The 25,201-nt window shown below is 57.0% G+C and overlaps 1 protein-coding gene across 14 annotated transcripts in view; it reads right to left on the reverse strand.

Annotated features, from left to right (window-relative positions):
• The window catches only part of TNRC18 (trinucleotide repeat containing 18), a 107,042-nt gene that overhangs the window by 24,575 nt on the left and 57,266 nt on the right, over positions 1-25,201 (reverse strand). For all 14 annotated transcript variants that reach the window (XR_012325952.1, XR_012325951.1, XM_033839961.2 and 11 more), the window contains 10 exons: positions 22,759-23,034; positions 17,977-18,231; positions 10,896-11,311; positions 6,713-6,865; positions 6,271-6,412; positions 4,593-4,710; positions 4,099-4,174; positions 3,908-4,016; positions 1,214-1,330; positions 352-516 (listed from right to left, as the gene is read on the reverse strand). Coding sequence is in view for 12 of the 14 variants with exons in the window: in XM_033839961.2 (XP_033695852.1) it covers positions 352-516; positions 1,214-1,330; positions 3,908-4,016; positions 4,099-4,174; positions 4,593-4,710; positions 6,271-6,412; positions 6,713-6,865; positions 10,896-11,311; positions 17,977-18,231; positions 22,759-23,034 (1,827 nt within the window). In the remaining 2 variants the exon portion in view is untranslated. The remainder of the gene's footprint in view (positions 1-351; positions 517-1,213; positions 1,331-3,907; positions 4,017-4,098; positions 4,175-4,592; positions 4,711-6,270; positions 6,413-6,712; positions 6,866-10,895; positions 11,312-17,976; positions 18,232-22,758; positions 23,035-25,201) is intronic.

Here is a 25,201-nt window from a genome sequence, read left to right on the forward strand (position 1 = left end):
ATCCCGGCTCTGCCGGGTCCTGAGCGGGGCTGGGGCGGCAGCCTCTCGGGGCCTCGGGACGAGCGGCTCTCGCGCCTTAGTTGTCCACACGTGGTGGCCCCAGAGTGGGCCTCGGGAGCCTGGGCTCTTAACCCAAAGCACTTTGCTCTGGAGGGAACACAGCTGGCTGGATCTCAGCTCTGCCTCTGACAGGTCAACGCGCCTCCCTGAGCCTCAGTTTCCTAATCTGTCACAGGGTCCAAATAGCCCTGCAGCGCCAAGTTCCCGCACAGGTGGGGAGCGGTGTCTGTGCAGAGACCCTGTGTGAGCAGCAGGCCCCAGGTCCCGGCGGCCCGGGCACGGCCAACGTACCGCTCTTGGCTTTGGTGCTGGGCTTCCGCCCGCGCCCCCGGGCCTTGGCGCCGGGCTCCTCGGACCCTGGCGCGGCCCCGTCTTTGCTCTCCCCGGTGTCTTTGCTGGTCTTCCGGCTGCGGCGCTTGGCGCTAGGCACCAGGAGGGCGGGGGATGGCTCAGCACCTGTGGGGCGGGACAGACAGTGGCTCAGGCCCGGGTCTCCACTCTCCTGGCCACAGGAGTGTCATCTGTCATGGGGAGGAGGCGGGGGAGGAACCAGACGACACTGCGTGGCCTGCCCCCCTGGGCTGCGCCGTCGGGTGGGAGGCCCATCTGCAGGGACGCAGCTGGGGTGTCTGCACATGCGTGCGACGGGGGCTCCTCGAATAAATGACCAGGGTGGGGCTGACCCTGTGGCTTTAATGATCCATTTGGAGGGTTCACGAAAACACTGGACCCCTGGAGGTCAGGCAGTCCTGGGTCCGAGTCCCGGCTCTGCCTCTGACCAGTCGAGGGACCCTGGATAAGTCATTTCACCTCTTAAACCCGAGGTTCGTACTGGCCAAAGGGGATGGTATTTCCAGACACACAGGACCGGACAAGAATTGAACGCTATCACGGACACAGCGTGGAACTGTCCGTGACAGTTACCGATCCCTCCCTGGCCTGGACTGCCCGGCCTGGGGCTGGTCTCACGAGTCTCGGGGTGCAGATCTGGGGAGGCCTGGGATTCCCCCCTCCCGAGACCATTCTGGGAGCCCCCACCCACACTTCCTGCCATTTCCACCCGCTGTGGGTGCAAATGGTCCAAACAGCAGACAGAGCCCAGAGCCAGCCTGCAACGGGTGGGCCCCCGCCGGGCGGCAGGACCACCACTCACACTGGATCTTGTAGTCGGGGGGCAGGAGGCGGATGTGCGAGAGGGGGATCCTGCCGGTGTCTCCGTCATCGAACTCCACGGTGATCAGGTCCCCGTCGTCCTCAAGGCCCAGCAAGCCTGTGGGAGGAGGGGTGGAGTCAGGGGGCCGAAGGGGAGCAGAGACGAGCCGGGAAGCAGCCCCAGGAGCAGGATGCAGGAGGGCGGGTGCGCAGCGGGCAGGACGTGGGCTTCAGAGCCAGGCGGTCCCGGGAGCACCGGCTCCCAGTCCAGCCGAGCGCGCGGCCGTGTCCACTCGTCCCGAGACCCTCCGCAGATCAACGAAGGATGGGGCTGGGGTCACCCCAGCCCCATTCCCAAGTGCTGGACACTGAGCCCTGAGGCTGGAGCCGTGGGCTATCGATGAGTGAAGAGCCGCAGGTGCTGGTACTGGTGTCCCTAAACAAAACATCCCCCCCCAGCCTTCAGGAGGCCCCGCCCACACACAGCGTCCAGTCTGCTTGCTGAGGATCACCAGTGACGAAGGAACAGCCTCCAACAAAGGACAGCACAGAACAGAGAGGCACAGACACACAGCCCACAGGGAGAGGAAGGGAAAGGCAGAAGGAAAGGGAGCTGAAGGAACCTCAAATGGAAACAATATGTCCCCGGAAAAAAAGGAATCCATGAGAACAAAAAGAGATCTAATTAAAAAAATAAAATAAAATATTTAGACAGTAAGAAAGAACTCTTAGGAATACTATAAATGACAGCAGAAATATCCAAAATTCAATAGACTAGAAGGGCCAGAGAGCAGAGGTGAGGAAATCTTCCGGAAAGTAGAACAAAAAGATTTAAAAAATGGACAAGAATGAGAAGAAAGATCCTAGTCTTGAGGGCCACCAGATGAGTGTGAGTTCCAGGAAAAAGAGGGTAAATGACGGAAGGAAGCTCTGCAAGAAGTAATATGAGAAAAATATCTAGGAACAAAGGAAATCTGCTTCCGAATCAAAGCCCCCTTCCCCCAAATACCCAGCAACACACACCCACACCCAGAGAGAGAGAGAGAGAGAGAGAAAGACAGAGAGGGGGAGGGGGGGGAGAGAGACAGAGAGAGAGAGAGAGAGAGAGGGAGAGAAGGAGAGGGAGAGGAGAGAGAGAGAGGTGGGGAGAGAGAGAGAGAGAAAGACAGAGGGGGAGGGGGGAGAGAGAGACAGAGAGAGAGGGAGAGGAGGGGGGAGAGAGAGAGAGAGAGAGAGAGAGAAGGGGGAGGGGGGAGGGGGAGAGACCACATGAAATTCCCGATCTAGGAATAATGGGAAGATTCTGAGTTTCCAGAGAGAGAAAAGTGGGTCTCCTATGAAGATTTGGGCCTCTGACATCAGAATCTGGATGGAACAGTGACTTCGAAAAGGTGAAGGAAGATTATTTCCAATGTAGAATATATACCCAGCTCAACTATCTCTAAAGAACAGGATAGGGGGCTTCCCTGGGCGCAGTGGTTGAGAGTCCACCTGCCGATGCAGGGGACGCAGGTTCGTCCCCGGTCTGGGAAGATCCCACATGCCGCGGAGCGGCTGGGCCCATGAGCCATGGCCGCTGAGCCTGCACGTCGAGCCTGTGCTCCACAGCGGAGGAAACCACAGCAGTGAGAGGCCCGCGTACCGCCAAAAAAAAAAAAAAACAGGATAGGATAAGGAGACCTTGGGCACACGTGTACTTGAGGAATTTACCTCCCATGGACCCTTTTTCTCCGAAAGCTACGGAAAGGTCCTCTGCCACAAGGAGGGAAAAGGACAAGGAAGAGAAAGACACGGGATGCAGCACAGGAGAGAGAGAACTGGAGTTCTCAGAATGATGGTAAGGGGAAATCCCAAGAGTGACACCCGTGAGGCAGGCCTAGCAAGCCATCAGCCCCCAAGGCTCAGAGGCCAGAGAGCCCCGGGAGAGCTGAACAGAGATGAACTTTTCCCCTTGTGAGAGAACTTCCTGCCCAGCATCCCCGTTCCCATCTCCTGGGCACGTACGGATGACGTTAGGCGGCCAGGAGGTGGACTATCTTTGGCCTCTGGTTTTGGCTTCGGGCTGTAACACACGCAGATCCCCGGCTCCCCGATGTGGTGGTTCTGCAATAGCTAAGTGTGCACTGTCTGACTACCTGCCGGCTTTGTCGGTCTGGCACCCACACACCCACATCTTCTGGGCTACCTGTTATTTTGTCTGCCCAGCTTCCAATCTCTTATTCTGCTAACAACGTCAACGTTCCTGGGGAAGCGGCCTTCCCTTCTCAGTCCACAGGCAAAAATCAGGAAGCTGCCTCAGTCGTCAGCAAGGACGAGCCCAAGACCTGTGACCCACGTGAAATCTATGTGACCCAAGCCAGCTCAGTGGGACTCCATCCTAGGACCCAGATGGGAAAAGTGGGAGATTCTCTGATAACAGGATTTGTTCAGAAGGTGAGAGGGAGCCCCCAGGAGCGGGGTGTAATGACAGCACAGCTGAGAGCGTGGCTGACGGACACTGGGAGCCTGAGCCCCGATGACGCCGTGGCACAGTGACGGGTCCAACCGCGCCTGAAGCCCTGTAAGTCTTCACTCAGACGAGCCGATAAAACTCTGTGCTTAAGGCCACCTGACTTGGGTTTCAGGAACCAAATGGACCCACGCCAACACGGCGGGAAACAGGGGTGCCAGGGAGGGTCTCGGGGGAGGGGCTCACCTCGGACCACGGTGCCCGGGTAGAGGCAGCGGTACTGCTGGCTCCAGTAGGCTGCGATCCTGGTCCCTTGCGGCAAGAAGCGAGTGGAGGCCGGCCTCACGTCAATGATCTGGGAAGGCGAAGGGCTGAGCGCGGGCGGTGGGCAGGAGCAGCCCCGCGCCCGCCTCCCCAGCCCCGTCTCCCTCCCTCACCGCCTCCTGCAGCAGCTGCTCCAGACAGTAGATGTGGGGCCGGTTCCCGCGCTCGCCCTCCACCACCACACGGTATCTGCGAGGCCAGGGCGGCGAGGCGTGAGGTCCCCAGGGGAACCGCCACGCCCCAGACTCCCAGCACCCCCCGCGCCAGCTCTACCTCCCGCACCACGGGGACGTGCCGTTGGAGCCTGAGGGTCTGCTGACCTGCGGCATAAACTCGGGGCCGGTCTAGCCCCTCTGCGCCCCCGTTTCCTCGTCTGCACAACCAGGGTTCACAGATCCAGGAGAGCCCAGCGCGCCCTCTCCTGCTCCTTCCCGCTGAGCCCCACCTGGGGGCCCGCCCATGCCCCCCAGTCCTATGCAGGGAAGCCACAGCTCAAAGAGGCGAAGCGACGCGCCCACAGAGGCCCAGCAAGGCTCTGGGTGCAGGACTGGGCGAGGCTCTTAGGCTCTGAGCGGAGCTGCCCCGCCTGGCGCCCGCCCGCACTCACATGTCCGGCGAGTGCACCGTCTGCACGTGCCCCGCGTACAGCAGCTTGTCATCCATGGGGATCAGCACACGCAGGCCATCCTTCAGCTCATCCTTGTCGATGATGCAGGAGCGAGGGGCTGCGGGAGTGGGCTCGGGTGAGGCGGGGTTGGAGCGGGGTTGGGGGCGGGGGGTCAGCCTTGAGACCCTCCGTCCCGTCCCCTGTGCCCTGCCCCCCAGGCCCACCTGTCGCCCCGTCACCCCTCTCAGAGCAGAAGGCCCAGGGTGCCTGCAGGCACACGTGCATCTGTGCGCGCAGCTATGTGCCAGCAGATGGGCCTCGTGCGGGGCGCTGCATGCGTGCCAGGTGTGCACAGCCCCTCCCCTCCCAGCGCGTCTGCAAAGATCCCAGGCAGGGAGGAACCGGGGTGATACCCCGCAGGTGCTGCCCCACCCTCATCTGAAGACCACCCCTCTCTGAGCCCCAGCATGAGGCGATGCGTCATCAGAGCCCGTCACGCCCCTCAGCCACAGCCCTGGGACCCCTCCACCAGCTCCTCCTCCACCTTGGATGCTATCTGTTCTGGTGGACACAATCCCTCACAGCTGGGCTGTCAGCGCTGCCCACCCGGACCAGGCCTCCGCCCGAGGCTGCCACGCCCCATCACCGCCCCGGGCCACGTCCCCTCCTGGGACCCCCACCCCAGACTCTCCTCAGTTCTCCCCCTCCAGGCCCGACCACGCTGGTTCAGCCTCCTGGGCCTGCTCTTCTTCTCTATAGGACCTTGAACCTGGGCCCTCCCTGCCATTACCCCACACAGAGAAACCCAGATGGCTCGCTGGGGTGGACGGAATGACAGGCCCACTTCTTGGTCCCCGCCTGCACCCACACCCCTGCCACGGCTTCACCACGGGTGGAGTGGACTTCCCACCTCTTGACCTTGGGCGTGACCACGTAACCTGTTTTGGCCAATGGACGTGGGTAGAAGTGCTTGAATCTGAACCGAGCGAGGTCTCGGGAGGCCTCACTGGTTCCCACTCTCCCTCTCGAGCCTCTGGCAGCACGGCCATGAGAAGAACACACCCTGACCAGCCCAGCGGTCCAGGTGGGGCAGAGCTGTCCCTGAATCAGTGGACCCCTAGCCATCCCGTTATCATGGGAGCAAGCCCAGCTAAGGTCACCCTGCTGTCCTGCTGACAACTTATTGCCACCCTCCATTGAGTCTGAGCACTTGGTTGTTACACAGCAATAGCTGACAGATACACTCCCAAGCAGGTGACAAAGCTCCTCAGGGCTGGCCCTGCTCCCCCTCTCAATCCATCCCCACCCCCACCTAATTCATGTCCTCAACCTCAAGCTCCAGACCCCCGGGTCCAAGTGCCTACTGGATGTCACTTCCCTGGGATGTCCTCCGAGCATCCCAGCCTCCAGCCAGCAAAGCCCAGTTGCTCCCCTCTGAGACCCGTCTCGATGACAGCTTCTCCCCACCACCTGCCAATACCCATCCACACCCCTTCTCTTCCCCTCATCTGCTCACACAGCCCATGTACGCTCCCTCCTAACGCACTCAAACCCCCCCATCTCCCTCCCAGCTGCCCATTCCCTCCCCCTCCCGATGCTAGCTCAGGCCCTAGTAACTGCCCCAGGAGAACCTCCTGCACCTCCAGGCCCAAGCCAACGCAGCATCGTGGGCACTCACCGGGAGTTAGTGGCCTCTCCACAGCCCCGCCTCGGGGCAGGTGCTCATCCTCAGAGAAGCTCGAGTCCTGGTTGGGCTCAAAGTCCTCCTCGGCAGCCATGCTCTCCATCAGCTTGCTCACGGCTCCCCCCTTCCCCCGGTTCTGGGGACAGAGCAAGAAAGACCAGCGGCTTAGGACACGGCATCCCAGTCCTGCCCGGCTAGGACCCTCCCTGGAATCCCGGGGTCACAGCCAGGCCTTGGTGGAGTCTGCCACATGGGGGACTGGGGTCCCAGCTGGGCTCACCCCCCAGGCCAGAGGGAGGATGAAATGGGCTGAGGCAGCGCCTCCAGCCACACGAGGGATCTGGGGGCATGGGGGTGGGGCACACCCAGGGACGCCTCCGTCTGTCAACCAAGCAACGCAATTCACCCAAGCCTGGGGCCCCATGGGAAACCTCACCTCCTTCTTCACCTCCTTCCCTTTGGCTTTGGCCTTGTTCCTCTTGGCAGCGGCCGGAGAGCTGGTGTGAGGGGCCCGGGCCTCGGGGGGCAGGGCAGGAACACGGGGAGGGGGCAGCGAGGCTCCCGATGCGGCCTCCTTCCCCTTCTTCTTCTGGGGATGAAGCGACAGGGTGGCCGTCAGCAGGCAGAGAGGGCCCAGGCCCCGCCGCTCACTGTCCAGAGAGGACAAAACACCCTCCCTCTCCTGGCAAGTATTTCTGGTTTCAATCTCGTTTTACTACTACTGTATATTACTTGTTGTAAAAAAAAAAAAAAAAAAAAAAGACACCACCGAAGTGTATATACGTGAGTTCCTCTCCAACGATCCCACCAACCACAGAGGTAACTAGAGGGACTAATAACAGCATGGTGTGTCCTTCCAGAGCTTTCCGCAAGCACACATAACCGTGTAAACATGTGGGCTATGCAGACACATCTGTGTATACACAGTACTTTCTTTTTTAAACACAGATGGGAATTTACCAAAAATTCTGCTTTGCAACGTTTTCCCCCTAGTACGTCTGGCAGACACAGAGGTGGTGGCGTCACGTTTTATTCTAACAGCTGCCCAAGGTGCCTTGATGGGGGGACCCGAGATTCATCCGACCACCCACCTCTGTTTATTCCTCTGCTGGATGGTGCCAAGAAAAACGACACTACCAATTAGTTCTACAGGTATATTCCTGGAAGGAGCACTTAGAACCGTACACCCACTGCCCGACTGCTTCCGGAGGCCTGCGTTACTTTCCTCTTGCCCCAGAAGTGTGGGGTGCCACATCCCCACCAACTCAAAGCCCCCAGGGTGGCTCAGGGACGCCCCCCGCGCTGGGGGAGCGGAAACTGGGCCAGCGTACGGGGACTGTGCACGGCTCCACTTATCAGAGCAAAAGAGTGGAAACAACCTAGATATCCAGCAACCTGGTGCGTCCGTAGATACAGTTACAAGCTTTTATCACAGCGGCTGAGGGTCCTGTTCTGAGGAAGAGGTGACAGCACAGGAAATGGAAGCGATGATACTCTGTATAAGAAGCAGGTTCAGGCTACAAAGGTGACGGGCGGTGGGGGCAGGGGTCACTTCATGCCTTTTTAAAAGCGACATGCCTAACGACCAACGACCAAGTCATGGGGCCAGGGGAGATGGAAAATTAAGACACCGAAAAAAGGAAGACTGGGCGAATGTTACCAAGACAACAGCAGAAGTCACAGCTTCCACATCAGACGGGTGAAATCCAAACCCAAGAGCATTAAAAGGAAAAAAAGTGGGAAATGTTAGCGCAATAAGAGGTATTCATTTTAATCTCTATTTGGGGGGAGAAATACGTATTTTTTATATATACACACACACATTATGTTTTCTTGTTTCTGGTGCATGTTTTGATCCTGTGCACATTTCTGAAATCAGACTGCATCTTGGGGGTTGAAGGACTGTTTGTCATGTGGTTATGTCTCCTCTTGCCCTGACTTCTGTTATTAAATAGACAGCTTGTCTTATGGGGCACATCTTTGCAGCTGTACATAGTAGGGCAAGAGACACTGACAGCCAAAAAAAAAAAAAGTTATCTCCGTATGGAATTTAATTTTCTTCCTTTTCCTTATCATGCAAATTACTGTTACAATCAGATAAAACTGATAACCTTTTCTTTCCCACTGACCAGAAAGCCCATTTCTGGGAAGATTTTTTTTTTTTTTTTAATAAAAAAACTCCAAAACTGACAAGTTCTGTACACAGAACAGAGATGTTCATTGCTGTGGTAATTACAATGGCAAAAGACCATCATTAACCAAATCACCAATGGCTAGCATGGTTGATGGCGGGAGATGTTGAAAACCACAGGACAGCAAGATGGTGGAATGTTATTCAGCCATTTGGAGACAGTGATTTAAAAAAAAGTAAAATAAACGGTCATGCCACATGGGAATGCACAAGATCTAACGCCAAGTGTGAAATACAGGATACAGAGGCTTCCCTGGTGGTGCAGTGGTTGAGAGTCTGCCTGCCGATGCAGGGGACACGGGTTCGTGCCCCGGTTCGAGAAGATCCCACATGCCGCGGAGCGGCTGGGCCAGTGAGCCATGGCCGCTGAGCCTGCGCGTCCGGAGCCTGTGCTCCGCAACGTACGGCAAAAACAAAACAACAACAGCAAAAGCAGGATACAAAAGTGTCTCTCACAAAACTATGAACACTGGTTGTTCCTGGAGTGATTTCCTTGGTGTGTGACTTCTCCTTTGGCTGACCATGAATCGGTTCCGTCCCAGTGTCTGACTGTGTCATCAGAAGGCTGAGATCAGGTGCGCGAGCCCCTGGTCCCTCTCTCCCCAACAGAAGGTGCCCTCGTGGGAAAGGCCCAGAGAGGCCGGTTTGCCCTGTGGTTAAGGCCCCGGCTCTGGCGCTAGACCCCAGTGTTGAAAGCTCAGCTCTGATAATCATTAGCTGCTGGGCTAACTGGGCAGGTTCCAGGACTACCTGTAACGTGCAGTTAATATGAGTAAGCGACCTACCTCATGCGGCTTTGTAAGTAGTCATCTGTGACGTCAAAGAAATACATATTTGGTCCCTGCCCCTGTTCCTGACACAGAGCTCCTAAAACCCTTTGGATTTCCTGGGTCATAGGAGCGAGCGCCTTTTGTTCTGATAAGGTGACTCTTGGTGAGTCCCTACATGGCTTCAGGATGGGGCCTGGTCTCCAGAAAGACCAGCTACAACCAAAAGCTTGAAACTTTCAGCCCCACCCACATCCTCCAGGGAGGGGAGAGGGGCTGGAGGTTGAGTTACTAATCGATCATGCCTCTGCGATGAAGCCTCCATAAAAACCCCTCAACGACGGTGTTCAGAGAGCGCAAGGTTGGTGAACACGCCGAGGAGGGCGGTGTGCCCGGAGAGGGCATGGGAGCTCTGCACCCGTTCCCACCCACCTTGCTCTGTGCCTCTCCTCCATCTGGCTGTTCCTGAGTTGCATCCTTTACAGTAAACCGTAACAGTAAGTAAAGTGTTTTCCGGAGTTCTGTCATTCTGGTGAATTATCGACCGGAGGAGAGGGGTCATGAAAATCCTTGATCTATAGCTGGTTGGTCAAAAAGCACAGGTGACAACCTAGGACTTGCGACTGGCATCTGGAGTGGGGATGGGGTGGGGGCAGTCCTGTGGGACTGAGCCCTTCACTGTGGGGTCTGCACCAACCCCAGGGAGTTAGTGTCAGATGTGCTGTGAGCAGAGGCAACGCGTTTCCCTTTACCAACACATTAAGTACACAAACTGGTTAGAACACGCCTGGCCCCTACCATGGGTCAACCCTGTACAATCATCATCATTATGTATTATTGGAGCGCCTTCTCTCCAAGGATCAGAAAAACCTGAGATGGCTTCAGCCGTGAGAAAACAAGAACAAGAGATCCCTGTGGATGACACTGAAATGCAGCCCCTTCCTCACTACCACCCATTATCAGGAAATTGATGCGGAGTCTGGTCCCTTTTTGTGGCTTTGTCTAGAATGACACTGCTATTTGAGGGTTTGCCTTCCATCAGGGACATGGAGTAGAGAGGCCTGAGTCAGAGACCACTGTTGCGAGCTGGCCATTAGGTCTGAATGCGACCACCTAAAGAGCGAACTACTGGCCGTGAGCTTCCTAGCAGCCAGTGCAAGAAGGGTAACAGGTCTAAAAAAAAAAGAAGGGTAACAGGTCTAATCATCACTGAGTTCTTGAAAAGCAGATGTTCTCAACCTGCGGTGTCTGTGGAGAGAATTCAGGGACCTCTGAACCTTGGATGGGGAAAAAGAAATCCCATCTCTATTTTCCCTAACCTCTCAAGAAATGAGGTTTTCCTTTGGGTGTGAGAGCTAAGACTTTGTCACCAACAGCAATCACTGTCATGTAGCGCATGACAGTTACGGCAGAGACCTTGAAATATCATCTGAGCTCATCAGTTCACACGACAACACCTGCTAGCCCGGCTGCAGGTGTCCTTATCAAAGACGTTCATCAAGGGGCACCCAGAGGAGTGCCCATCACAGAGGTCGTCGGTAGGTGGGTGACTGCGTTTCAGGGTCACCACCGCCCTTTGGGGTCTCTGTGCCTCGCCCAGGTCTGAGAACTCTACTCCGAGACAGGAGGTCCAAGGGCCCCCGCCCCACGCCGCGCCCTACCTTCCTGGGGTCCTTCCTGTCCTTCGCGCGGCCGGCGTCCTTGCGTGGGCTGGGCGGGCCAGCCTTGCCGCAGCGGCCGGGCTTGGTGGCAGCAGGCGCAACGCTGCTGGGCGCGGGCACGGCCGACGCGTCATGCAAGAAGATGCGCTCGCTGCGCCGCCGCGTCCACAGGTCGTCGTCGCTGGCCTCGGGCCCCGCCTCCAGGCCAGGCTCCTTGGGGCCCCGCGGCTTGCGGGCCTTGCGCCCCTTCTCGGCCGCCAGCTTGGCCTTGTCGGGGCTGCCGGGGCCCCGGGTGCCGGGCGCAGCCAGGGCAGGACCTGGCTCCCCCAGCCCCTTCTTGGGCCGCAGCAGCCCAGCAGGCGACCGCTTCCGCACCTTGACCTCGCTCTCCGAGTCGGTGTACTCGAACTCCGTGCCTGCACGTGGGTGAGGGAGGGGCTGTGGACAGGGGCTCCCGGGCCCCCACTTCCCACCCACCCACCCAGCCGCTCTGGCCACCAGGAGAAAGGCCACAGCCCAGCCCTCCTACAGGGGATGGCGTCACCGTGGGAGGCTTCAACCCGTCTCGGGGAAGGAACCTGAGGCCCAGAGGAGGAGGGCTTCCAGCCGCATGCTTGTGAGCGGCAGACCCTGCTGGCCCCTCCCGTCCCAAACCCCGCCGGCTGCACAGACTCTGCTCCGGACCCCTCACCCCAAGAGCATCGTCTGGGCATGTGGAGATTCCTGCCTGGGCACGTGTGAGCTTCCCCGCCCCTCCTGTGCCTCCACAGGAGTCCCGGAAGCCAGGGCAGGTGAGCCGGGGAGGGCCCACACCTGTAGGGGCAGCAGCTCTAAGGGAGGAAGGTGGGAAAGCCTGCACAAAATCCCCGAGCCCAGAGGGCCCTCCGCTCTGCTTGCTGGTGCCACTTCTCAGAACTGGGAGGTCCTTGGCACACACTCCCCTTTCTAGAGGACAGGCTTCCCCAGAACCCACACAGCCCTGGGGCCCAGCCCCTCCCCTCACCCCCGAAGCCGCCCCTTCCCACAGCCGGAGGGCCCACATCCCTCTGCTGCAGAGCAGCCCTGAGCCTAGGGCCCAGCTCCTGGGCTCCTTGAATGCACAACCTCTCACCAGGATCCGCTGTCCTCTGTCCTTTTAAACCCCCAGGTCTTCGCTCCTGCTGGCCCTCTGCCCAGAGCACCATCTCTCCCCTGACCTCTACCTGGACAGCTGCAGCCTCCTTTCTGAGAAGACCCACTCTGCGTCCTGGGGAGTCCTCTGGCCATCCCTCCATCACCACAGGCACACAGCACACTGCAGAGGTCCCGTCTGTGTTTGTCTATCTCGTCCTGCTCTGCCCCCAGCAATAGATCCCCGAGTTCTCCTGGAGCCCACAACACTGGACAGCTCAGAGCCTGGCCCAGAGCTGGTGGCCAGGGAAAGAATCTAAACGGGGAGTTAATGGTGCTTCTCCCCATGCGGAGAATGAGGAGGGCCTGCCTCCTCCAGGCAGACCCCGGAGATGAGATGTCCGTGACAGCCCTGGGCTGACCACCCCAGCAAAGGACTTGCCCTGGGTCCCAGACCAATGAGCTGGTAAGCCAGGGCTGGACCCCAGGCCTGCACCCCAGGCCTGCGGAGCCTTGAGCAGCCAGCAGCCTGGCCACAAAGGCTCCTGAGGGACGCCCAGCCCCATCACCCCAACAGGTGCAGCCGCAGTATCAAGGGTGGGCTGGGAGGAGGGCGCACTTGCAAAGCTTAATGATCCTGTTAATTAACCTTTTGTTAACAGAGCTGCCGGGGGAGGCAGCTGGGGGCTTTCGTGGCTAATCAGGGTGCAGGCCACAAAACACCACTGGCTTTGCCAGTCCTGCTTTTGGGTATGACAGAATGAGACCCCACCTGATGACAGCCCCCTGCAGAAAACCTAGATGCACACAGAATACTGCAGGTACCTGCAGAGGGAGCCAGTACAGGACAGTGCACAGAGCAGTGACCAGGAGTGGACACTCGCTTGAAAGAGGGGAGGGTGGAGCCTCAAGGGTAAGATCGCGTCAGAAGATAAATATTTATGAGACCCACTGGGCAGCACGAATGGTGCCTGGCACAGAGGAAGCGGGCTCTGTCAGGGTCCTGTGGTGGCGACAAGCATGAGGCCCGGAGAGAGGGAAGGATCTGCCGTGGCCTCGCTGCGGGACAGGACGGAGCAGGGAGTAGAACCTGCGTTCTTGACTCCCAACCAGCGTCCTGTGCAAATGCCTCCTCCCCAAAACAACAGGCAGTAAAAGAGGAACAAAGGAACAAAAAAACAGACCAAAAAAAATAGACAAAAAATAATGAAGACAAGAGTAAAGACACAGATGCAAAGTCAAGGGATAAAAAAAGACATACGATGTGAACAGAGACCAAGGAAGAGCTGTGGTGGCGATACAGACATCCCTCACTTTATTGCACTCTGCGGATATGCATCTTTTTACAAATTCAAGATTTGTGGCAACTCTGCATTGGGCAAGTCTATCAGCGCCATTTTTCCAACAGTGTTTACTCCATATCTCCGTGTCACATTTTGGTAATTCTCACAATATTTCTAACTTTTTCATTATTACTATTATATTATATTATTATATTTGTTATATCTGTCATCAGTTACCTTTGGTGTCACTACTCAACGAAGACTCAACGAAGGCTCAGATGATGGTTACCAATTTTTAGCAATAAAGTATTTTTTAATTAAGGTATGTACCTTTTTCTAAAAACATAATGCTACTGCACCCTTAAGACTATAGTATAGCGTAAACGTAACTTTGATACGTACTGGGAAACTAAAACATTTGTGTGACTCGCTTTATTGTGGCTTTATTGTGTTGGTCTAAACCCACAATTATCTCTGAGGTATGTCTGTACTTTTATCCGACAATACAGATTTTAAGATAAAAATCTAGAGACAAAGAAGGACTTTTTTTTTTTTTTTTTTGCGTACACGGGCCTCTCGCTGTTGTGGCCTCTCCCGTTGCGGAGCACAGGCTCCGGACGGCGCAGGCTCAGCGGCCACGGCTCACGGGCCCAGCCGCTCCGCGGCATGCAGGACCTTCCCAGACAGGGGCATGACCCTGCGTCGGCAGGCGGACCCCCAACCACTGCGCCACCAGGGAAGCCCAAGAAGGACATTTTAAAATGATGAAATAGTCAATCCATCAGAAGGACATAAACAAATGTGAACATAATCCAGAAACATATAAAAAAGATTATACACCATGACCAAGTGGGATATATTCCAGGAATGCAAGGTTGGTTTGACATTCTTTAAAAAAAAAAAATCTTTAAATCATTCTTTAAAAAAAAAATGTAATACACCATATTAATAGGATAAAGGATAAAAACCACATGAACACAACAACAGACACAGAAAAAGTAACTGACAAAATCTAACACCCTTTCATGATAAAATCACTCAACAAATGAGAAATAGAAGGAAACTTCCTCAACCTGACGAAGGACATCTATGAAAAAACCCACCACTAACATCATACTTAATGGTAAAAGAATGAGTGCTTTCTCCCTAAGATCTAGAGGGCAGGAAAAAAAACCAAACAAGACAAAGATACCTATTCTCACCACTTCTATTCAATATTGCATGGGAGATTCTAGCCAGAGCAATTAGGCAAGACAAATAAAAGGAATACACACTGGAAAGGAAGACAAAACTATCTCTATCTGTAGGTGACATGATCTTGTATATCAGCGGTCCCCAACCTTTTTGGCACCAGGGACTGGTTTCATGGAAGACAATTCTTCCACGGATTGGAGGGGGGATGATTCAGCCGGTAATGCGAGCCATGGGGAGAGATGGGGAGCGGCAGATGAAGCTTGCTCACTCACTCGCCCGCCGCTCACCTCCTGCTGTGCGGCCCAGTTCCTAATAGGTTGCAGACCAGTACCGGTCCACGGCCTGAGGGTTGGGGACCCCTGTTGTATACAGAAAATCCTAAGGAATCTACTAAAAAGCTTTTAGAATAAATGAGGTTAGCAAAGTTGCAAGACACAAGATTAATTTACAAAAATCAATTATATTCCTATACATTAGCAACGAATACTCCAAAAATGAAAAGAATTCCATTTGAATAGCATCAAAAACAATAATTACTTAGAAATAAATTTAACAAGAGAAATGCAAGGCTCATACAATGAAAACTACAAAACATTGCTGAAAGAAATTAAAGACCCAAATAAATGGAAAGACATTACACGTTCACGGACTGAAAAACTTACATCGTTGAGGAGTCAATACTCCCTAGTATTATCTACTAATTCAATACAATTCTTATCAGAATCCCAGATGGCTTTTTTGCTGAAATGGATAAACTGATCCTAAAATCCATATGGAAATGCAAGGGACTCTGAAGCACCAATCTTGAAAAAGAACAACAAAGATGGAGGACTCATACTTCCCAGTTTCAAAGCTTCCTACAAAAACTCCCACAGTAATCAAGATAATGTGGTACTGACATAAGGACACACAGATCAATGGAATAGAACTGAATATCCAGAAATAATCCTTCATATTTATTTTCAACTGTTCAACTGCTTTTTGACAGGGGCGCCAGGAGCATTTGATGAGGAAAGAACAGACTTTTCAACACATGATACTGAGGCAAATGGATCTCCACATGCAAAAACCCCCTACATCACTCGCACACAAAAATAACTCAGAATGGATCACAGACCTAAATGTAACTCTCAACCTATAAAACTCTTAGGAGAAAACAGGACTAAATTTTTGTGACCCTGAATCAGGCAATACTTTCTGACATAACACCAGAAGTACAAGTGACATCAGAAGAAATAGATAAATTGGATTTCATCAAAATTAAAATTTTTTGTTTTAAACAACACTATCAAGAAAGTGAAACAGGGACTTCCCTGGTGGCACAGTGGTTAAGAATCCACCTGCCAATGCAGGGGACACGGGTTTGATCCCTGGGCCAGGAAGATCCCACATGCCACGGAGCAACTAAGCCCGTGCACCACAACTACCGAAGCCCACGCGCCCGAGAGCCTGTGCGCGGCAACTACTGAGCACACATGCTGCAACTACTGAAGCCCGCACGCTGTAGGGCCTGTGTGCCGCAAGTACTGAGCCTGCATGCCGCAACTACTGAAGCACGCACGCCTAGAGCCCGAGCTCCGCAACAAGAAGCCACCGCAATGAGAAGCCCATGCACCGCAACAAAGAGTTACCCCCGCTCACCGCGAATAGAGAAAGCCCGAGTGCAGCAATGAAGACCCAACACAGCCAAAAATAAATTTTAAATTTTAAAAATAAATAAATAAATAGAAGAAATGGGAAGTGGTTGTAAATTATACCCAAAGAAAAAGGAAGGAAGGAAGGAAGGAAATAACAAAGAGCTGAAATCAATAACTTCTAGCCACACTGATCAAGAAATAAAGAAGAGAAACAGATTATCTGTAACAGCAATGAAAAAGGCAACATCACCACAGACCCTTAGGACACTGAAAGCATTAAAAGGGGAAATCGTGAACTCTCTGCCAATACGTTTGACAATTTAGATGAAACGGATGTTTGGGGCAAGTGCAGAGGCCTGAGGGCTCTGGGATGCCTGGTGCAAACAGGGGTGGGGTGGAGGCTGTGGACAGGATGATGCTGTCTGAGCAGCCAGTCTGAGGGTGGAGGGTCACATACGTGCTATCTGTCCAGAGGGCAATGCAGCCAGTCAGAGGCCCTACACAGAGAAGTGGCCTGGTCAAGTGTGAGCTCTGAGGAAAAGCCCTGCAGCTGCTTCTGTGCAAAGAACACCCAAGAGGGGTAGGCCTGGATGGAGCCAGGCCCGAAGCCCCCAGGGGACAACTGCAGAACATGGGGCTAAGAGAGAGAGAAGGGAGAGGAGGGAGGCAGGGCAGGGCCTGGAGCCTGCTGTGGACTCCGGGGAGACAGTGACATCACCCCAGAGATGGGGTCTCGGGAGGTGGTGCAGGCCTCTGGGAATGGGCTTTGGTCCTGAAGCCTGTGGAGTGCGTGAAGCCAGGGCAGCTGGGGGAGGCCTGGGGGGCAGTAGGGTAGCACCCAGGGCCCATTTTCCTGGCCCCGGCCCCTGCCAGGAGGGCCTCACGTATACCGCTAAGGCTCAGAAAAGGGCAAGGAGGCCGGAGCAGCCCGGCCAAGGAGCTGCCCCTACTGAGGCCAGGCGAGCTCACAGCCTGAACACATGTAGGACCACCTCAGTCGCAAACACCATCCCCAGGTGAAGGTGGGCTGGGTCCATGTTGGGAGAGTTGGCCCCGTGAGAAAGGGAGGGGGCCCAGGAGAGGGTCCCAAGACGTCTGTCTATCCCAAGAAGGCAAGGATATGGTTGGAGATGCAGAAAGAGCAAGTGGGGCCGGGACCAGGCTGAGCCTCCTGCCCAAGTGGTAGTGCCGGCTGCCTCTGTCTGCCCATCCAGGCAGTGGGAAGGTAGGCCTGGCTCACAGCGACCCAACACCTGCCCCCCCCCACACACACACACGCACACTGATGACCTCCTCCAGGCTGTGACCCCAGGCCCCATGAGTCCTGCCCTGTCTGGGCCAGTGCATCTCACTGAATGAAACCCCTCTACTGCCCCAAGTGTAAAGAGCTTCCCCTTCTTCCAAAAGGCTGCATGGCCTGTTCCTTCCACCTGCACCTTGATTTCTTCTACGTACGCTTAGCCACCTCCCACTTCTCTGTCGTGCCTCAACCAGAGCGTCGCCAACCTGGAGCGGCCTCCCTGACCCCCCAGGCTGGATCAGGGGCCTCCCGTGGGCTCCCACAGCCCCGCGGGCCGCAGATCCGAGGCCTCTGCTTCCTTGAGCTGCCTGATGTCGGGCACCTGAGGTGGAGGGTCAGGTGCTGTTCGTTGGCAGCATCAACAGTGAAGGTCACTGCGCGGTTTTGGAGACTCCTCACAGGGAGTGGCAGGCCACAGCCGCCACACCCAGTGCCCTCTGCTAAGGACACGGCTGGCCCAGGAGGCAGGGCTCCCAGCTTATCTGAGCCTCGGATGCCTCATCTGTAGCATGGGGCAGCGACACCCGACTCCCTGCAGCCCACCTGCTGGTACTTACCCATCAGGCTCTGCCGCTCCTCCTTCTTGCGGGCCTTCTGCTTGGCCTCCAGCTGCACCACTGACAGGGACGGGCCCACGGTGGGGCTGGGGAGGGCGCTGGCTGCAAAGCGGGCCAGCAGGCCCAGCCCGCTCTCCTCCAGGCCTGGCGACAGCGCCCGCTCCCGGGCCCCCAGCCTACAGCCTCCGGCGGCCTCGACCTCCTCCTCGTCCAGCCCGTCCTCCTCGTCTTCGTCCTCGTCCTCGGAGCTCTCATCTGGCGTGCAGAAAACAGGGAGCGAGTCAGAGCCCTGGCCCGAGCCTGCGCCTCCCCCCACTGCCCCATCTCAGCTGGAGCGCCAGCGAGGGGCCCTGGCTCCAGCCCAGCTCCTCACTCCTCGCCAGCCCACAAGTCCCCCCAGTGGCCCAGTGCCCCCCATCAAAGCGAGCCCAAGACCTGGGCATCCTGGACAGCCCAGAGGTGGGCAGCGGCTTTGGGAGTCGAGAGTGTTTCTGCAAGGGGAGCACCAACATGCACCTGTGCTGCAGGGAGGGGGACGGACACACGGACAAGGACTGGAGACAGCGCTCTCCACGGTCTCACGCGCACGCACGCGCACACACACGCCCCGACGCACAACGTGAAGGCTGGGAAAGGGGGCAGGAGGGGAGAGGAGGAAAGAGGGGAAGGCGGGGCAGAGAGGGGAGGGCGGGGCAGAGAGGGGAGGGCGGGCCCTGGGGGCTCGGGCTGAGGCTCGGACACAGGCGCCTGGGGGCAGCTTCACCAGTGGGAGGCCTGGCGGCTGGCAGCAGGAGAAGGTGGAGTTTGGTCTCTTCTTGGGGGGTGGGGGGCTCCCATGGTGGAAACCCTGAGCAGGCTCTGGGGTCCAAAGTTGACTCCCAGCAACACGCCCGCACTGGGAAGCCTGGGGCAAATCCCCGGCCCTCTCTGAGCCGCTAGTTTCTTATCTGTGAAAATCTCATCTCATCGCAACCCAGGGAGCCACAAGCGGGCTACACGACCCCCGGGAGCAGGAAGGGGGCAGAGGGCGGGTCCACTCGGCTCCAGCAGGCCGAGGCTCGGCACCGTCAGGGGCTCAGGCAGCAGAGCAGGATTTGAACCCGGGGCGGGCTGGCTCATCACCCACAGTCTAGTGGAAAGACACTAAGGAAGCCCCAGCCTGTCTCCCCGGTTGAAGAGAGACAAGCTTCTCCCCAGAAACTGGCCCTACGGCCCGAGGACCTGCAGCCCTGAGCCCAGCTTGGGCCATCGGGACAAAGGAGGGGCAAGCTGTGGGCCCGGCAGCCACAGCAGGGAAGATGACACTCCCTGCATGTGAACTAAGCCCTCACCAAAAAGAGAGACCTTCTGGAGGTACAGGCTTGCTTCCTGCCTTTCCAGGGACACAGCCCAGCTAACCCCACAAGGGCGGCGGGTGGGGGGGGCGCCCAGTACCTCTGTCAAGGAGCCGCCGAGGGACACCTGCCAGGGGGGGCCTGTCTGCCCAGGGCGCTGGGAGTGTGAAGGTGGCTCTGGGGCCGCTGGCCCAGGGCTGGGCCAGGCCGGGCTGGAAACAACTCTCCAACAAGAGGCTGGAGGAAAATGAGCCGTCGTCTCTCCGTGTCGTCTGGGGGCAGGGAGTCTGGGCCCAGAGGTGGACAGGCCCTGGACGGTGGCCAACTCCACATTCTCCTGCCTACGCCCCAAGACGCCTGGCTGCTGGAGTGCAGCTAGCGGCCGAGAGCGGCGGCCCCAGCAGTGCCCGTGAGGACAGGGTTCGGTCTGCCCATTCATCCGAGGGAGCCCTCAGTGAGGGAAGCAGACAAGAGCCCAAGGAATGCCCGAAGGGAGTCGAGAGAGGAAGGAGGCAGAGAGAGAGAAGGTCTGTTAAGAGGAGTGAGAAGACGGAGACCCGGCTCCCAGAGCGATGGATGCAGCGGGATGGAGGCCAGCGGGGCGGGCAGGTGGCAGGCAGGCAGTGCACACTTGCGATCCATTCACATTGCGGACGTCACATGGCTCTGTCTCCGCCCAGTGGGCCACAGCGGCAAAGCAGGCTAAGTGTAGGCAGACTGCAGGCAGCGCCCGGGTCCCCCACCTCAGGCAGGCCCCCCGGGGGCTGGCCGAGCTGAGCAGGGGGTGGGCGGGGGGCTGGCTGGGGCGGGGCACGGGGTTGGACACGGGGCCAGCTTTCCCTTCTAGAGGTGGCCTTCCCGGGGCTGCTCAGGTGTGGAGCCTCCAGAACTCTCTCCTGCCCAGCATTCTCTGCCGGCGGGGTTGGGCTGGCTCTGGGTTTCTGGAGGTCTGGAATGTCCACATCGGACCCCAGAAAGCCAGCAGCGGCCCCCAACCCAACCCAGCACCCTGAGATGGAAGAACGGTTGGAAAGCAGACGGCCGAAAAAAGGTGTGCTTTCCACGAAATGCTGATGAGGGTAATCGGGGTCTCCTGAGGCCCTCCCCGCCCCCTGCTCCCGAGAGCCTGACAGCCCACCAGGGCCGCCTCCGACGGCGGCTGGTCTGCTCAGGCCAGGGTCCGAGGGGTAGGGGCAGCGGAGGGGGTCTCAGGACCAGGAAAGCCTTTCTGGACGTGTCCACACCTGAGGCGACAGAGTTTGCCAAGGGCAGGGGGAGAAAAAGTCCCAACAAAGAAACCCGCGGAAATGCAGAAAAACTTTTTTTCATAGAAAAAACTCTTGGCTCGGTACGTGGGGTTGGCTGTGGTCACTCGGTTTGGTTTTCCAAAACCCGATCCGTAAATGCCAAAGCGATCCGCTGCTGCCATAGCCGGTGGGGGCAAACCCCGGGGGGGGGGGGCAGAGGGGACACAAAGAAAAGGGTTTCGCCTACCTACGGAGCAACGAGCCAGGCTCGGACCCAAGCTCAGTGACCCGCTGCGCCGTCTGCCCTACTCCCAGCCTTCGCTTTGCGTCCAGAGTGCAGCGTGAGAGCAAATGCAAGAGACCAAAACAGACATTCAAAGCATCATGGGTAGGGGTCAAGGGTGAAGGTATGGTCAAGCTGCTGGGGGAGAAAGCAGACACACTAGAAAAGCCAAGCCAATTAGGTGTTTTAGTACCAGATGTCAGTAAGGCCCTATTACCCAAATATCCCTTTCAAGACCTGACCAGCGGTCTGGGTGCAGCGGGGACCCCCTCCCCTCGCCCCCTGCACTCCCCCTTATCTGGGCTCCTCCGTCCACTGCTGTGTCTGGCCCTGGTTTGCTGGACCCTGGATCCCTCTGCCCATTCTGGGCAAAGGGCCCCTCACTACAAGATCTGCGGGGCTGCCTGCTTCTCTATGGGGTCTGGGCTGGAGCACGAGAGCTCCAAAACTTGGAAGCTGGAACTCTGGCTTTGATGGGGGGAGGAGGCATAGGGGGCCAGCCCAGAAGACGGGGAGAGGGGAATGGCGAACTAGCCAGACTGGTCCACAGAGGCCCAGGTTGGGGGAGGCCTTGGCTGGGGAGCCAGTGGCCCGGGTTGTACGTGCTCAGGCACGGCAGCGGCACCCGAGAACGCGAGCCCCGGGAGCACCCGGCCCCCGCCCACGTCGTCTCCAGGTCACCCAAAATGTATCCCAGCCAGAGCGCCAGGGTCTAGGCTCTGACCCCCAGGTGCTGCTACCCAGGCTCTGGGATCCCTAAAGGGGGGTCCACCCTGAAGCAAATCCAAAAGCAGGGCGAGAAGCACTTAAGGATCGGCTGGCTGCCTCGCCCCCCGCCCGCCCCAGGACATTTGTGACTGGAGGTCCTGGAAGGCTGAGACATTTCTAACCCCAGAAGTTGAATTCTGACGTTAGGGAAATCAGAGCCAGGGCGCTCACAGAGGCCCCTGAGGCCAACCCCCTCTTTGTAAGTGAGTTTGAGAGCAGATGAGCCCGGGACTGAGCCTGGGACTCGCAGTGAGCTTTGCCCCCCAACACGGCAATGAAGCCTTTTGAATTTCACAACAAAACTCAGGGACGGCAAGCGGTCTTGACCCTGCACTGCCTACATTGCCCTCGAAACAGAAACATGCGTTAGAAAATGAGTGTTTGCAAATATTTTTTAACCACTGTTGCGTAAGAATAGAGCTTTAAGAAAACAAAAGACAAACAAGCAGCTTAAAAAAAAAAGGATGAAGCTGGAGGTGAAAGCAGTTGACTTTAAACCTGAAAAATGAAAGGCATGCCAACAGCTACCAGGGATATTTGAATAATAGAGAGAGCGCAGACTGCATTATTCCGTCTACCCCTTCTGGGGCAGGGGTGGGGAAGGGGGTGAGGGGGGCAGGAGGAACAAAATGAGGGAAGCGGCAACCTAATGGTCTAGTCAGGACACAGCAAGAGAGACAAGGCACACGGGTTTAGTTAAAAATGAACTCGATATGTTTAATAAAGCTCGATATTACCAAAATCGCGGTACAAACATCAAGTCACACGCCCACACGACAGAATTCCATTTACAAAATGTCCCCGGGGAGGGAGGCCTCCACGGGCCCCTCCGGGAGGACCCACCCAGGCCTTCGGTCCAGGGGGCAGGGGAGGCGAGGGGAGTGGACAAGAGAGGAAGACTAAAAACAGTCCATATGAAAGCTCAGAAAGAGCCAGCCAATGCTCTTATCACGATGATACAGGTACAAATAAAAACAAAAACAAAGACTCGGGCTGATACAGCAGGCTACGCTGCCAAGAACCAGATGGCCGCCCCGGCCGGCCATCCCGGCGGCGCCGCGGCCGCCCTCCCCGCCTCGCTCGCGCTCGCTCTCGCACTCACTCTCTCGCTAGGAAACACGGGAGGTATTGTGTGTTTGGAGCTAGTAACCTTGGTCAAACGAGTCCTCCGAGGAATCGCTGAAGGAGGAACGGGCCTCGACCTCTTGAAGCAGCAAACAAAACGGCTGCTTCCTGCCGGCGGCCGGCTTGGGCTTCAGAGTCCGGGCGGCTGCCAGGCCCCTCTCGGTCAGCTTGGGGCCGCCGGCCGGCTTGCTGCTCTTCGCCACCATGCCGCAAAGGATGGAAGATGTCAGTCTGGAGCTGGAGGGGCCTTGGGCAGCCCACTCATCCTTCAGGAATTCCTCCTCTTCCTCTGAGTCCGTATCTGCAGTCAAAGTAGTTTTTAATAGAGATAAGTCACAGGGCGCCGGGGGGAGGGAGGGGGCTGGTGTCTTTCTTCCATTATTCTCAGCGCTTTTGAGAACAATCTCCTACTCGCCAGACAGAGAGGTCCAGATGCCTACGGGCCGGCCGTGGAACCAGCTGAGTTCCGCCACCTGGAGCTCTCCTCCCGACCTGGGCCTCGCCTCTCACCCGCGAGGCCTCTGAGCTGCAGGCGTCTTCCGTGGGTTCGGACCCAGGCTCCTTCTAGGCCGGCTGCGGCCAGCATCCCCCACCACCCGGCCACTCTCAGGAAGGTCTCTGCCCAGGGCACAGAGAGCCCCGCCAAGTCCTGTCTACCCCACGGGACTGCAGCCGGCCCAGAGGCCCCTTGTGGGGAGGGACAAGGCCTAGGAGGGGAAGGGCTCAGTTAGAGCCATTCTTTCCCAGAACACCAGCTCCCGGCGGTGTGCAGGGCCAGCGGACGCAGGCTCACGATGGCCATCGCGCACCCCCGTTCCCGGCCCCCTGCTCAGCAATACCAGGACGGCGGCTTGAACAGTTACGCCAAGAACCAGGCACATGATGTTGCAACGATATCCGGGCTGCTATCCCCCCACCCTTTCCCTATCAGAGAGCCGGGTTACCAGTACACTGCTGCCGGCTTCCCACAAGTCTCCAACCTTACTATACGGGTGAGGCTTTCCTGAGAGACATCACCCAGCTCTGGGGAGGGGGGCTGTCAAACGGGCACAGCTCTGGCCCCTACCAATCCCACCCCGGACATATACCACTTTGATCCGTTTTACGTGTGAAGCTGTTAAGCAAGATTTTGTCGGATGGAAAGGCTCTGCAGTCAGAGACTGGGGTCCCTTGATCTGGTAAAACCCACCCCAAACACGGGCAACGTTACTGGACGCAGCCGCAGCTCTGGCACGCCAGCTCTCTCCAAGCCCAAGAAAAACTCTGTGTGTGTGTGTGTGTGTGCGCACGTGCGTGTGGTGTGCGTCTGCTGTATGTTTTTGTGTGTGGTGTGTGCGGTGTGTTTGTGGGTGTGGTGTCTGTGGTGTGTGTGTGTAGTGTGTGGTGTGTGCGCGAGTGTGGTGTGTGTGTGTTGTGTGTGTAGTGTGTGCATGGGTGTGGTGTGTGTGGTGTGTTTGTGGGTGCATGTGTGTGATACGCATGGGTGTGTGTGCTGTTTGTGGGTGTGGTGTGTGTCTGTGGTATGTGTGTGGTGTGTGATGTGTGTCTGTGGTGTGTGCGTGTGTGTGGTGTGTGTGGTGTGTGCGTGAGTGGTCTGTATGTGTGCGGTGTGTGCGTGTGGGTGTGGTGTGTGGTGTGTGTGTGCTGTATATTTTTGTGTGTGGTGTGTGTGGAGGGTGTGTGTGTGGTGTGCTTGTGTGTGCTGTGTATTTTTGTGTGTGGAGGGTGTGGATGTGGTGTGCGTGGGTGTGTGTGCTGTGTGGTGGGTGTGTCTGTAGTGTGTGTCTGTGCGTATGTGTGGTGTGTGCGTGAGTCTGTGGTGTGTGTGTGTGGTGTGTGCATGTGGGTGTGGTGTGTGTGGGTGGGTGTGTGCGTGTTCAGGGACAGGGGTCCTCTGGCTGCCTCCTCCTCCGTCTATGCTTTCCACTCTAAAAGGAGGGAGGACACAGACGAGCCTCCGCCCGTGCCCTGGCCACAGCTCTCCCGCCCGTGTACTCCATCCCCCGTGTACTCCATCCCGTCCTTCCTGAGGCCACAACCCAGGCTGGAGACGTCCGAGCGTGAGGACGACCAGCTTGGATTCTCTCCAGAACCCACCAAGCATGCCAGCCAACCCCTCCAACCCAACGTGGAAAAGCAAGAGAGCAACGTGCTCTCTTCCCACCTCCTGCAGGCGCAGCACTTCTCTGCTGGAAACACCCCGACCTCTTCACGACCGCGCGTGCGCTCTCAGCGACCACGAACAACGAAAAAGCCAACATAAAAAACAGAGACACGCCCTCTCCACAGCCAGCTGCATATCACAGCCACCAGCACTGGAGACAGGCCTTCCGACCTCCCTGTGGCAATGATAACCCATTGCTCTCACGGGGACAGTGCAGTTTTAGACAAAGGCCTAACAAGTAGACCGGCACTCGGAACGCGGCCTTGCACGCACGCGCACGTCTGCTGCAGTACGCTCAGCGGCT

This window comes from Tursiops truncatus, chromosome 15, assembly GCF_011762595.2.
Source record: "Tursiops truncatus isolate mTurTru1 chromosome 15, mTurTru1.mat.Y, whole genome shotgun sequence".
NCBI classification, from domain to species: domain Eukaryota; kingdom Metazoa; phylum Chordata; class Mammalia; order Artiodactyla; family Delphinidae; genus Tursiops; species Tursiops truncatus.